Source organism: Mya arenaria, chromosome 11 (assembly GCF_026914265.1).
Source record: "Mya arenaria isolate MELC-2E11 chromosome 11, ASM2691426v1".
Lineage (NCBI taxonomy): Eukaryota > Metazoa > Mollusca > Bivalvia > Myida > Myidae > Mya > Mya arenaria.
In genome coordinates this window covers 17,545,516-17,560,469 of record NC_069132.1, presented here as the reverse complement: position 1 = coordinate 17,560,469, position 14,954 = coordinate 17,545,516, and the positions used below count along the sequence as shown (strand labels likewise).

Below are 14,954 nucleotides of genomic sequence, written 5' to 3'. Positions count from 1 at the left end.
GATGTCTGGTAATGGGGCAAGGAGTATTGGGACAAGGAACAGAGTAAGCTGTCTGGTATTTGGGCAAGGCGTATTGAGACAAGGAAGAGTATGATGTCTGGTATTGGGACAAGAAGTAATGGGACAGGGTACTAAGTCTGGTACAGGAACAGGGTTGGCGATCTGTGTAGATGTCTGGTATTGGGACAAGAAGTAATGGGAAAAGAAACAGGGTACTATGTCTGGTATTGGGACAAGAAGTAATGGGACAAGGAACGGTGTACTATGTCTGGTATTGGAACAAGGAACAGGGTTGGCGATCTGTGTAAATGTCTGGTATTGGGACAAGAAGTAATGGGACAAGGAACAGGGTACAAGTAATGGGGCAAGGAACTGGGTACTATCTCTGGTATTGGGACAAGAAGTAATGGGACAAGGAACAGGGTACTATGTCTGGTATTGGGACAAGGAACAGGGTTGGCGATCTGTGTAAATGTCTGGTATTGGGACAAGGAACAGGGTTGGCGATCTCTTCTGATATCTGGTACCGGGACAAGAAACAGAATTGAAAAAGACAACAAAACAAACTTTATTTAAAAAAATAAACAATTATACATTTACAAATATTTTTAATATAATTATCAAAATAGAACCTGTTAATGTTTATCATTACTGTTTCTGTATCCCCAATTTGTAAGTTAGTCGAAAAGGAAATTTGTCCTATGTTTTATGAATAATAACAGTAAGGCTTAAAGCTATTTCTTCCAAAGCAACAATTAATATTCAACTTAGATCGCGGACTGTCTTCAGTGTTCTGAAAGACAAAAACTCAACTAATTAGTAAAACAAATGTGTGTTAGACTAATTATTTGTCCCTTTCACAAAACTTCATAGTTTTTTAATTTATGATTTAATGACACAACAAAGTAGTTTAGGTATCTAATTCATCATCTATAAATTGATGTTCATAATGTATTTTACTAGCAACTTTTCTGAGCGACCATCTGTAAAACATGTCTTTGTATTCATTTGTTTCATTAACATCGGAATGTAATTTGTTTTATTTTGACATTTTCCAGTTATCTTATAATCTGACTGATCAAACTTGTCATTTAACATATTTGTATGATTATCAGATACAAGAACACGTGACTGAAATGCATCATTTCTAGCAGATTTGTCCTATTTATAGTTTTAAGAAGTAGAAAAGACATTACCGAAATTCCCTGATTACGACATGTGTGACCGCTCAAGTTACTGATATTATATATCATAATGCGGGCAAAAGCTTTTTGCTTCACCAAAACGTTTGCCCAAATTTTCATGGTGGTCAATTTATGCGTTGGCTACCGTCAAGTTAAATGTTAAAATAAGTATATTGTATGTTTCCGCATGTGTTCTCGGTAGCAAGATATCTCCTGGCATCTAGCCCAGGGTTTGCAGTTGCGGGTCGACACTGTGGAGAATGGGTCGGTCAAACTTGTACACGGTCGGCTGCGTGCCGATATCGCCCACGTATACGTTGATTCCGTCACGTGATACGGTGACGTCATGTGGCTCGTCAAACGTCTGAAACAATCAGATGTAACTGCTTTATATTGTTAAAACTCAGCCGTTTCTTATTTAAATCTACATTATTATACCAGATTGCAACTGATCTTGAATGTTCGAAATAAAAGTTTTACTATTCACCAGACAGCCATTTCTACTTACTTTAAAGGTTAACCTTGAAGTATGATTAATTATCCAAGGTTTAACCATGTAAGACACCGTGACGTTTTTATTATACTTAATGAACAATTGACTATAATTGACAATTTTCCTTCATAAAAAAGAGCGCATTGAACAAATCTGGACATAATATCAAACTGATAAAATAATCCAAGGAAAAATATCGATAACTTGTTTGCGGTCGTCGAAATTGTTTGCCTTCATGGGTAAATTTGACTGTTGGACACGTTACGTTGTTGGCAACAAGGGTCAGCTTTTCGGACCCGGATTGTAAATACAGACTATTTGCAGGATGAGAGTAGCGTGACCAGTCGGCCGTGAGAATGCATACCTTGCGCTGTGGTCCCCACGTCTCCAGGATGTTGCCGTCCAGGTCAAGCGTAAATCCCTCGATGATGTCATCCATTCCATGCCCGTTAACAACGTACAGCACGTCACCTGCAACGTAATATACACGTAAACACACATTACCGTAACATGAAAAGCTCAATTATAAATATTTATATAAATATTCAGTAATATGTGTTGCATACTGTATTACATTAACACGAAGAAAGCTAAAACGACGAACTTGGGTAAGGTTAATATTAAAATTATTCAATTAAACTAATGAATTGTCCGACGTACGACATGCTGCACATTAACGTCTTGAAGATATTTGCATAATGACATGCAACCTGGAAAAGACAAGTGACCTACGACTTTGACCCAAATTAGCTGGTTGATATTCGGATCAATGCGATTATTAAATGTCAACACCTTGTTACACATTTATTGTACTTGTTGGGACAATTCTCATCAAACTGCTATAAAGACAGGTAGCCAAATCGGTCAAATCCCCCTTAACCTTCATTCACGTTATTTATTGTTTGCGTCAAGGCATTCAGATATTGCCATGCATGTGCGTTCCTATAATGTAATGTACATTGCAAGGGCGGTGGAGAGGCCGCACCTACCATTTGGATCGTACTCGATGGCGTAGATGGTTCCCCTGTTTGGCATAAACGACTTCCGGAACTGACCCGGCCTTGTGCCGTTCAGGCCCGCGTCAAAACACTGAATTCTGAAACATAATAAGGCAAGGAGTGTCACTGAATTATTCCAAGTAAATGTACCGAAAAATATTCCATCCGGACGATCAAAAGTCTGTATATGTCTCAGGATGCACACAATCGGGGCCACCGCTGCGGTGATTGTAGTTCACCTTGGCCAAGTAAAATTGATTGACCAAATACATGAATATGCATCGCGTGGTACATCTTGTCATTCATGGAACCATGGTGTTACTTACTAAAACGTCGCTTTTCCTAATGGATGAGTAATTTCGAAATTGTTTTCACTAAACGATCAACGAAAGCCAGATCGTTGCCAGTCCCAGTAATAGGGGCGCTTACCTGGCGTGCTCCCTGTCGGCAACACAGAGAAGGTCGCGGCTCTCGATCAGCGCGAGACTGTGGGGCACGAGAAACTCGTCCTCACCGGGCGGCGACATACCTGCAACCAAAACAACACATATATAAGGGTCGTTCGCCAGGTGTAAAATGTGTTTTGAAAAGAATTTCTTCAAGAAATGTTTATCACACTAAGTATACTGAATAGTATAGTTGTTAAGTGTACGACTTATTGAAAAAAAAACATATATGATAAAGCTCAAGAACATGAACAAATGCTTGATTATAAGTTATCGTTGTCGATATTTGACGGAGCGTACCGGTTGTCGACTCGTGCCCCCACTGAGCCAGAAATGTCCCGTTAGGTGCAGCAAACTTCATCACCCGTCCGTTACAGTACCTGCAATATAATATACATGATCATTTCCCTAAATTACAAATTTATATAAGAGCTTTGTTGAATGATGGGTATACTTCCTGAATAAACGACGAATGTGTGTTAGAAATAAGAGTCGTACCCGTCGGCCACAAAGAAATCTCCGTTGCTCGCCACAGCGACGTCAGTTGGTTTACAGAAGTGTGAGACGTCATTTCCGGGCTCCAACTTGGTTCCCAGCACCAGGCTTGGTGTCGTCGAGTCTCTTGGGATTTTCATCACCTGTATGATGTTATCACGGATATATATGTACATGACAGGAGATAAAAAACAGCAGTTTTGGATTAAAATCATCGATCATAAAATATATGATTGTGTAAATCAATTTCGTTGGCAGCAATTTTCTCACCAATTGAATACAATTAAGTTTCATTTTGATGTCAAATTTAAAAATATACATACATATATATATATATAAATAGTTCGACACAAGTGGTATCGTCGACTGACACAAATTGTCTTCACAAATAGGCCAGGCACACTTTGCCTGTCAAAGTCTTGATGCATGTAGAGGTTCACTGTTGTGTCAACTTATTAGCAAGGTGGCCGCACCATCCACACTATAATTTATTGCGTCCAGCCATACAGAATGAGCTGTAGTCTCTTTTTCTCAATAAATAAAAAAATCATCATTCAAACCGGCAAGTTATCACAAAGTATGCTATGGTTAAGATCAGTGATGAAGTTATGTGAGTACCTGGTGGAGGCCGACGTCCGTGAGCCACAGGTTGTCCTCCCCGTCCACCGTCAGCCCGTGCGGCATGTAGAACCTTCAACAGCCACAGATGATTGACATATCGTCTTAGAATTGTATATTCTTATGCGTTTTATTGTATTTATTTTTTATTAAAAAACAACAACAGCAAATATCTTTGTGAAGACGGGCCCCGTAGAAGTCCTGGTCGTGAAATTATTAAAATGATTGCTGATCAACACCGAACATGCAAGACGCGACGTCGAAAAACCTTAAGCAAAAACCATTTTATGACATGTGGAGCCGCATACTTACTGTCCAGCCCCGAACGTGGAGAGGATCTCTCCGGACTCCGGAAGTAGCGTAAGCAACACGTCGTCCTTAATAGGCCCTAATGACTGGCTCATCTTATCACCCACAAACGACCTGTTGTAAAATAAAGGAGAGACATTGAATGTACATGGAAAATAGCAAAGAATCTATCAGCTTTTTAATAAAAAACAAACTGGGCGGCTTACTTTATTTGTGTAAATGTTCTAACGTCAATCCAGGCTTAATGGCATCAATCTTGGTTTTAATAACATATTTTATTAACAGAATACCTGCTGTCCCAGCGGCGCTCCGCCCGATGAAAGACGACCACGCGACCCTTGGAGTCCACAGCCAGCCCGCCAACCTGGCCCAGATGCCGTTCTCTGGACGCCACAGGCCATCCGACCACCTGTTGCAGGGCTTCCGGTACCTCGGCCTCCTCCTCGCTGTATCCGCCGTAGTACAAAGGGGCCTGGGTCAGTAAAGGGAAGAAGTAAACTCATAGGACGAGACGTTTCTCAAGTTATTTATACTTTGTATTTTCACGTTTAAAAGAACATTTAATATTTTTAAAGCTTAATCATCGCATTGGAATGAATTGCAGCAGAAAATAAAACGTTCGGTTTCCCTTTTTACACCACAAACATTGTCACGAGATTTGATTCGTTTACATACATAATTGTATGTACTTGTTTCATGAAAAAGCGCGTGTATTGTATGTAAGCGTCCAATGTGATACAGTTGCCTATTGGTTTGAGGCTGCGCCGCACTGTGGTTGCGTGGGCGCTTGACAGGAAATCGATGCCAAGCCTTTCACAGAGTGTGTCATTGTTGTGTGTAGGGAGCCACTGAACCGACGGAATATTGAATTCATGATATTAATTAAATCACTTGTAGCTCGAATATTTGACAACTTTATTATGACAAATGAAATTATTTCACTATTATGACACCCGTGAAGGGTTTATGTATTCCTTTTTAACAGTTTGGTTTGACAGTTATATAGATTGATGGATATGGTCGCTTCATATAAGAATTACGTGTTTGGCGAAAACTGACTGTTAGAACCGGTTTAAATTCTTGTTGGAGCCTGTCTCCTCACCAGCGCCATATCGAGGCACTTGATGACCTTGTTCACGAAGTCTTGAGACAACTATTGCATACGGACGATATAGAACTTTCCCGTTCATTTTAAGACGTTCCGGAGTGACTATTTGCGCTAAATTGTGACTAAATGTCATACGTGATATACTGATAATTCATCATATTCAATATACGATTTCATTTTTCGATGCTTTAAATATACATAATGATATGGCATATTTCTTTTGAATAAATACTGTATTACCAGAATTAATGTTATTCTGAACATCTCACACAAACATAAACACGGAGCTTTTACGTCAGAATACAACACGCTAAGCTCATACATTACACACGTACACACACACACCGTGATGTACATACACACGTACATGTACACCGATTTCTAACCTTCAGTCTGTTGTAGAAGCTTGCCGGGGGCTGGTCCCAGAAGTCCCTGTAGATGCCTTCGTCCAGCACGCGCCCGTGGACACACACCGCCACCACTGCCGCTATAAAAAGCCCACAGACACTGTCCCACATAACTCACCGTGAGGTCAAAACAGACAGCACCTAATTCCTTATCTTCCCACAACTTATGTCCGACTTTTTCAAACTGTACTTAACAATCAACGTTTGGCTTGTTTTCCCAGCTTACTATATTAAGCATCAATGGAAGTGAGAATCGATGCTGATCATGTGACCAGAGGCGTCATTGGCACCAAGATGGCAGATCGATGCCACTGTACAGGAAGTATCGGCAGATATTGGATTCGTTGTAGTCTAAGATAAGGATTGCCAGTGCCATATACGTGCATTCAACTTGCCTATCTGATAAATAAAGATCCAGACTTACATGCGAAACATGACCTTTTTGTCCGAAAGATGGCATAGTGCCGTTGAAATTTAACGTTCAGATTTCTGGTGTATGCGTGAAACAAAAATACTAATCCTCTTCCTATGTGTACACAATCGTATTGTGTAGACGATGCGATATTGAATATGCAGGCCCCTTGTGTGAAAATGAAACAAAAAGACAATTATACTCTTCATCCTGTAAGGTAACTTGACTGTATAATAAAGTAAATTGACCGAGGAAACCTTTTTTGATATTTGGTCGACATGTATATAAACGTCCTTCCAATTTGACTATCCCGCCATCGTTGAGAACCATAACCTATGAAACGCTTCAAATGTCTTATGTTGTGACATCTTATGTTGTCATGTCAGACCGACATATTATTATGTCTAACGAATATGTTATCATGTCTAACTGACATGGTATTATGTCTAACCGACATGTGATTATGTCAGACTGACATGTGATTATGTCAGACTGACATGTGATTATGTCAGACTGACATGGTATCATGTCAGACTGACATGTTATTATGTCTAACCGACATGTGATTATGTCTAACTGACATGGTATTATGTCTAACCGACATGTGATTATGTCTTACTGACATGTTTCTATGTCTAACTGACATGGTATTATGTCTAACCGACATGTGATTATGTCTAACTGACATGTTTTTATGTCTAACTGACATGTTTTTATATCTAACTGACATGGTATTATGTCTAACCGACATGTGATTATGTCAGACTGACATGGTATCATGTCAGACTGACATGTTATTATGTCTAACCGACATGTGATTATGTCTAACTGACATGGTATTATGTCAGAATGAAATGTTATTATGTCTAACCGACATGTGATTATGTCTAACTGACATGTTATTATGTCAGACTGACATGTTATTATGTCTAACTGACATGGTATTATGTCAGAATGACATGTTATTATGTCAGACTGACATGTTATTATATCTAACCGACATGTGATTATGTCTAACTGACATGGTATTATGTCAGACTGACATGTTATTATGTCTAACCGACATGTGATTATGTCTAACTGACATGGTATTATGTCAGACTGACATGTTATTTTGTCAGACTGACATGGTATTATGTCAGACTAATATGTTATTATATCTAACCGACATGTGATTATGTCTAACTGACATGTTATTATGTCAGACTGACATGGTATTATGTCAGACTAATATGTTATTATATCTAACCGACATGGTATTATGTCTAACCGACATGTGATTATGTCAGACTGACATGATATCATGTCAGACTGACATGTTATTATGTCTAACCGACATGTGATTATGTCTAACTGACATGGTATTATGTCAGAATGACATGTGATTATGACAAACCGACATGTGATTATGTCTAACTGACATGTTATTATGTCAGACTGACATGTTATTATGTCTAACTGACATGGTATTATGTCAGAATGACATGTTATTATGTCAGACTGACATGTTATTATATCTAACCGACATGTGATTATGTCTAACTGACATGGTATTATGTCAGACTGACATGTTATTATGTCAGACTGACATGTTATTATATCTAACCGACATGTGATTATGTCTAACTGACATGGTATTATGTCAGACTGACATGTTATTATGTCTAACCGACATGTGATTATGTCTAACTGACATGTTATTTTGTCAGACTGACATGGTATTATGTCAGACTGACATGTTATTATATCTAACCGACATGTGATTATGTCTAACTGACATTGTATTATGTCAGACTGACATGTTATTTTGTCAGACTGACATGGTATTATGTCAGACTAATATGTTATCAATTATCATGTCTAACCGACATGTAATTATGGCTAGCTGACATGGTGTTGTGGCAGACTGACATGTTTTATGTGTAACTAGCATGGCATTATGTATTACCGACATGTGATTATGTCCAATTGACGTCTTGTTTACAGAGTGTACTTTCTTGTCAAAATAGTATCTGATCTTGCCAAATGAGCTTTGTAAGACCTTTTTTTCCCAGATCCTATTCTTCCCGCGTGGGAAAAATAGGATCCTATTCTTCACAGCTGGGAAAAATAAGATCTCATTTGTCACACATTTTGAACATATATATATGTCACAGCTCCTGGGAAATTTGTGATCGAAGCCGGTTTTTTATGTACCATGAAATCACATTCCTCACAGGTAAAAAATTGCATCATTTTTTTAACAAAAAAAGTAAATTTTACAACTAAGCCACATTTGTCCCAGATTGATATTTCCAGTATTGCAGATATATTTTGTTGATATACATGTATGCGTATTTATTATAGTCATAAAGAGTCGTTGATGTTGTTGTGGTTTCTGTTGTTGTTGTTGCTGTTAGTTGGCTGCTGTTAGGCGCAGTGGCGGTTGTTGTAGAGATAGTGTTTTTTTATGATGTTGCTGTATGGGTATTAGTGGTATAAGTAGGAATAATATTGGTTCTTGTTGGCACCGTAATAGTTGGTGTATGCCTAGTAATGTATCAGTCACATTATCTAGCGATGGGGTAAACTATGGGCAACCGATGCGTTTTTTGATAAAAATGGCGTGGTTGCCGGCCGGACACCCATAGTAATCGGACGGTGACTGAGGCCATCAGGCGTATCGGTGGGGGTCATCGGGAGAAAATAAGTTGTAGTTAAAATTCAGCGATGTCTCCACCGATGCCCCACATCGTTCCTCATCGGCAACCCATCATTAACACATCTTTCAAGGATCGGCCGATGTATGGCCGAGCATCGTCCAGTGTCCGTTGAATCTGAGGTCATCGCGGGGGTGAGTTGTGGGCAGCAGACATCGGCCGATCATCGGTCGATGTTCGACCAAACATTGGCCCATAGTCGACCGATGTGCGACCGATGTACAAACGATGTTCACCAATGTATGAGGGATGTAATATACATCGGCCGATTACCGCTCGAACATCGGTGCCACGCTGGTAAAAAAATGTTTCCCTCTGGAGTCACTCGCCGAACGATCATCGGCGGGGGTATGCCTGTTGCTGTGACAGATGTGTTAAGGATTACTTGACCGATGAGGACCAATGTTGGGGCATCGCTCAAACTACCGATTACCACCGGTCTACGGCCACCGGTCGGGAAATGTGACTGAGGCATAAAGGTAGATGGCATTGTGTTTGTTGTCGTGAGTTGTGTTGGCATAGACAGATGTACTGGAAAAAGTATTTCCAACGCTTTCAACGGGCAAGCAAAATTTCGGGCAAGCAGTGAATAACGCAGTGCTAGAAGAGCTTTGGTTTAAAGATAGTTTTGTTCCGAGCATGCTGATATGGTCGAGCATTTACGATAGTGTAACAATTCACCCTCCGGGACACAATCCGACCAAGATAAATATAGAGAAAATTTTAGTTTTAAGAATTGGTGGTGGTGTTGTTGTTGTTAATGTTGTTGTAAGAATATGTTTTATTGTTTTTTGTATAAGGCGCAGTTTTAAGAATATGTGTTGTTGTTGTTGTTGTTGTAGTTGTCTGTTTGTTTCAACGGCGTAGAAGTGGTTATTGTAAGTGTTCGGCGTTGGGGGACATATAAACTTCGGAGCTTGCCAAAAAATATAACGTATAACAAATCCAAGCCTTTCGTTAAGCCAAATAACTCATTACATTAAGTGTGCACCTTTCAAAGAAGTACATATAGTTTTATATTGTTTTGTACATATTAGTCGGTCGGTAGGTCGTCCCGTCGGTCGGTCAGCCGGTATACCAAAGCTTGTCTGATTAATAAATAAAGAACGCTTGGGCTTATGATGCTCAAACTTGGCATGGTTTTGGGTCACCAGGTCAAAGGTCAATGTCACACCGACCGTATACAGTAACATTTTGTATAATGATAACTAGTGAATGCTTGGGTCTGGGGTATTTAATCGTGATAGGGAGGTTGGTAATGACTTTCACATGACCCGAAATTCCCACAGACTTATAATGTGAAATGACTAATGTCGGTCATTCGGCGAGCATACACACTCATTCATATGGTCCTGACAGTGGCGCTTCGTGGGGCATAATGTTTGCCAAACATCTCTTTTTGTTACTAAATATACGCTCACTTCTTTTTTTTATCGTGATTTCAGTGCAGGGTTCATGATTATGAACATTCTATACAAAATTTATCTTAATTCCATTCCATTTTACATAAATAGTTGTATATAAAAGATAATTTATTAAGATTTTCAATAGATTTTTAGAATTCAGCGAACGTTCGCAGTTTTGTCTCTCGAATTTGAACTCAAGAATTGAGATTGTTCATATTCATGGCCTCATTTTTAATAGATTATTAGAATTCAGCGAACGTTCATACTACTACTACCACCACTACTTATTATCATTGTTGTTGTTGTTGTTGTTGTTGTTGTTGTTGTTGTTGTTGTTGTTGTTGTTGTTGTTGTTCTTCTTCTTCTTCTTCTTCTTCTTCTTCTTCTTCTTCTTCTTCTTCTTCTTCTTCTTCTTCTTCTTCTTCTTCTTCTTCTTCTTCTTCTTCTTCCTTTTATCATGCTATTATTATCATTATTTTTATTATTATTATTATTATTACATTTTTAATATCAAATTTATCAAACAGCAATGTCATCGACAAAATCTGTGAAGAATATGATTCTCTTGCTTACCACCATTTTGGTCAATCATATATGTCACAGTTTAAAACTGTGACGAATAGGATCCTATTTTTCCCAGACCTGTGAAGAATATGATCTGGGAATAATAAGGTCCTACAGAGCTTGCTTTTGTGTTAAGGTGTCGCGGTAACCTGTCCATATAATAACAGGTTCTTTTTTAGATAGCATATCTCTTGGACATGAAAGCATGTGTTTTGCACATAATAACACGCTCATTTGACAAGTCTAATTGTATGCGTGCCATAAAAGAAGAAACATTCATTTATACCTAAATATAGTCTCCATCGACTTAAAGATCCTTCTTGTCTTGTTTATCATTAATAAGGTACTCATTCAAGAACGAATATCGAAAGTAACTCAAAATTACAAAATCCGATTAGAGCGTTCGCTGTCCATCACCTCGTCTTCTAAATTGCACGAGAGAAAAAAACGACATTTATTTCTTACATTTTCAAATTTGTAGGTCTTTATATAAGACAAGTATTGTGATTTCTTGAAATTCGATAAAAAAATATGCGAGATTTGATATTATCTTCAGTGCATCTTTTTTGATAAGATTGTGTGGGGAAAAACACGCGGGTTTACTACGCATCTTTTTTGATTGACTATCTACAGATTTAACTATACATATATAAAGTATTGTACACACTGAAGAGAACGATGCAACTTTTTAGTAAACAAATATTGCGGGTTTTTCTTGGACATTTTCATAAGGCAAGATGCAGTATCCCATACATCATAGTTCCTCCTAGATGTTACGGCTGTGTAAGCAATGCTAGGGCTGAATGAGTCTTTCTTAGGGCTGTGTGAGCAATGTTAGGGCTGTGTGAACAATGCTAGGGTTGTGTGAGTCAATGATTGGGCTGTGCGAGTCTATGTTAGGGCTGCGTAAACAATGCTATGGCTGTGTGAGTCTATGCTAGGGCTGTGTGAGTCTATGTTAGGGCTCTTTGAACAATGCTAGGGCTGTGTGAACAATGCTAGGGCTGTGTGAGTCAATGATTGGGCTGTGTGAGTCTATGTTAGGGATGTGTGAGCAATGCTGGGGCCGTGTGAGTCAATGATTGGGCTGTGTGAGCAATGTTTGGGCTGTATGAACAATGCTAAGGTTGTGTGAGTCAATGATTGGGATGTGTGAGTCTATATTAGGGTTATGTGAGTCTATGTTAGCGCTGTGTGAGCAATGCTAGGGCTGTGTGAGCAATGTTATGGCCGTGTTAGTAATGCAAGGGATGTGTGAGCAATGTAAGGGATGTGTGAATCTGTTTTACGTCTGTGTGAGCAATGCTAGGGCTGTGTGAACAATGCTAAGGCTGTGTGAGTCAATGATTGGGCTGTGTGAGTCTGTGTTAGGGCTGTTTGAACAATGCTAGGGCTGTGTGAGCAATGCTAGGGCTGTGTGAGTCAATGATTGGGCTGTGTGAGCAATGTTAGGGCTGTTTGAACAATGCTAGGGCTATGTGAGCAATGCTAGGGCTGTGTGAGTCAATGATTGGGCTGTGTGAGTCTATGTTAGGGATGTGTGAGCAATGCTAGGGTTGTGTGAGTCAATGATTGGGTTGTGTGAGCAATGTTAGGGCTGTATGAACAATGCTAGGGCTGTGTGAACAATGCTAGGGCTGTGTGAGTCAATGATTGGGCTGTGTGAGTCTATGTTAGGGATGTGTGAGCAATGCTGGGGCTGTGTGAGTCAATGATTGGGCTATGTGAGCAATGTAAGGGTTGTATGCACAATGCTAGGGCTGTGTGTGTCAATGATTGGGCTGTGTGAGTCGATGTTAGGGCTGTGTGACCAATGCTAGGGCTGTGCGAGCAATGTTATGGCTGTGTTAGTAATGCTAGGGATGTGTGAGCAATGAAAGGGATGTGTGAGTCTGTGTGAGTCTATGTTAGGGCTGTGCAAGTCTGTGTTAGGGCTGTGTGAGCAATGCTAGGGTTGTGTGAGCAATGCTAGGGCTGTGTGAGCAATGCTAGGGCTGTGTGAGCAATGCTGGGGCTGTGTGAGCAATATTCGGGCTATGTGAGAAATGCTAGGGCTGTGTGAGTCTATGCTAGGGCTGTGTGAGAAATGCTAGGGCTGTGTGAGCAATGATAGTGCTGTGTGAGCAATGCTAGGGCTGTGTGAGCAATGCTAGGACTGTGTGAGTCTGTGTTAGGGCTGTGTGAGTCTGTGTTAGGGCGGTGTGAACAATGCTAGGGCTGTGTGAGCAATGCTAGGGCTGTGTGAGCAATGCTAGGACTGTGTGAGTCTGTGTTAGGGCTGTGTGAGTCTGTGTTAGGGCTGTGTGAACAATGCTAGGGCTGTGTGAGAAATGGTAGGGATGTGTGAGTCTGTGCTAGGGCTGTGTGAGCAATGCTAGGGCGGTGTGAGAAATGCTAGGGCTGTGTGAGCCTATGCTAGGGCTGTGTGAGTCTATGCTAGGGATCTGTGAATCTATGCTAGGGCTGTGTGAGTCTATGTTAGGGCTGTGTGAGAAATGCGAGGGCTGTGTGAGCAATGCTAGGGCTGTGTAAGTCTATGTTAGGGCTGTGTGAGTCTATGTTAGGGCTGTGTGAGAAATTCTAGGGCTTTGTGAGCAATGCTAGGGCTGTTTGAGCAAAGTTAGGGCTGTGTGAGTCCATGCTTGGGCTGTGTTTGGGCTCTGTGAGAAATGCTAGGGCTGTGTGAGCAATGTTAGGGCTGTGTGAGCAATGCTAGGGCTGTGTGAGCAAAGTTAGGGCTGTGTGAGTCCATGCTTGGGCTGTGTTTGGGCTGTGTGAGAAATGCTAGGGCTGTGTGAGCAATGTTAGGGCTGTGTGAGCAATGTTAGGGATGTGTGAGAGCAATGCTAGGACTGTGTGAGTCTATGCTAGGGCTGTGTGAGTTTATGCTAGGGCTATGTTAGGGCTGTGTGAGCAATGCTAGGGCTGTGTAAGTAATGAAAGGTATGTGTGAGTCTGTGTTAGGGCTGTGTTAAGGCTGTGTGAGTCTGTGCTAGGGCTGTGCTAGGGCTGTGCGAGTCTGTTAGGGTTGTGTGAGTCTGTGCTAGGGCTGTGTGAGTCTATGTTAGGGCTGTGTGAGTCCATGATAGAGCTGTGTTTGGGCTGTGTGAGAAATGCTAGGGCTGTGTGAGCAATGCTAGTGCTATGTGAGCAATGTTAGGGCTGTGTGAGAGCAATGCTAGGGCTGTGTGAGTCTATGCTAGGGCTGTGTGAGTCTATGCTAGGGCTGTGTGAGCAAAACTAGGGCTGTGTGAGCAATGCTAGGGCTGTGTGAGCAATGTAAGGGATGTGTGAGTCTGTGTTAGGGCTCTGTTAGGGCTGTGTGAGTATATGCTAGGGCTATGCGAGTCTGTGCTAGGGTTATGCGAATCTGTGCTAGGGCTATGTGAGTCCATGTTAGGGCTGTGTGAGTCATGTTAGGGCTGTGTGAGTCTATGCTAGGGCTGTGTGAGTCTACGTGAAGGCTGAAGCAGTTGCACTTTTCAGTAATGATCAAGAAATTCAGTTTTTTTGGAATTCGTTGTCTTGACTCGAAATGTACTAGTAGAAACATTAGGAAGGAGTAATACCCTTTTGACTTTTAATGTTTTATTAAAGTTTTTCCGTTACACCCAGAACTAATTTCATCTAGGGAACAATGGAAACATACTGTAATAAATATCATGCTTTCAAAATAGATTTTGTTTTGATCGCAAAGAACTATTTGCGACAAGGAGGTGTTAGAGTTGTGTGAGTCTGTGAAACGGTTTTTCAAAATTATACATCCTCAAGGCAAAAGTGTATCAATAATTGGACACAAATTATAACTACATGTA

General features: G+C 40.4%; 1 protein-coding gene across 1 annotated transcript; it reads right to left on the bottom strand.

Annotated features, from left to right (window-relative positions):
• Nucleotides 1-552: 552 nt before the first annotated feature.
• Nucleotides 553-6,371, bottom strand: LOC128209034 (peptidyl-glycine alpha-amidating monooxygenase B-like). The gene is made up of 10 exons (XM_052912847.1): nucleotides 6,038-6,371; nucleotides 4,834-5,015; nucleotides 4,547-4,657; nucleotides 4,235-4,307; nucleotides 3,620-3,759; nucleotides 3,422-3,501; nucleotides 3,105-3,204; nucleotides 2,667-2,773; nucleotides 2,042-2,148; nucleotides 553-1,548 (listed from the first exon to the last, which is right to left on the bottom strand). The coding sequence occupies exons 1-10, from the start codon at nucleotides 6,167-6,169 to the stop codon at nucleotides 1,405-1,407; spliced, it is 1,176 nt and encodes a 391-aa protein (XP_052768807.1). The 5' UTR covers nucleotides 6,170-6,371; the 3' UTR covers nucleotides 553-1,404.
• Between the last annotated feature and the right edge of the window lie 8,583 nt (nucleotides 6,372-14,954).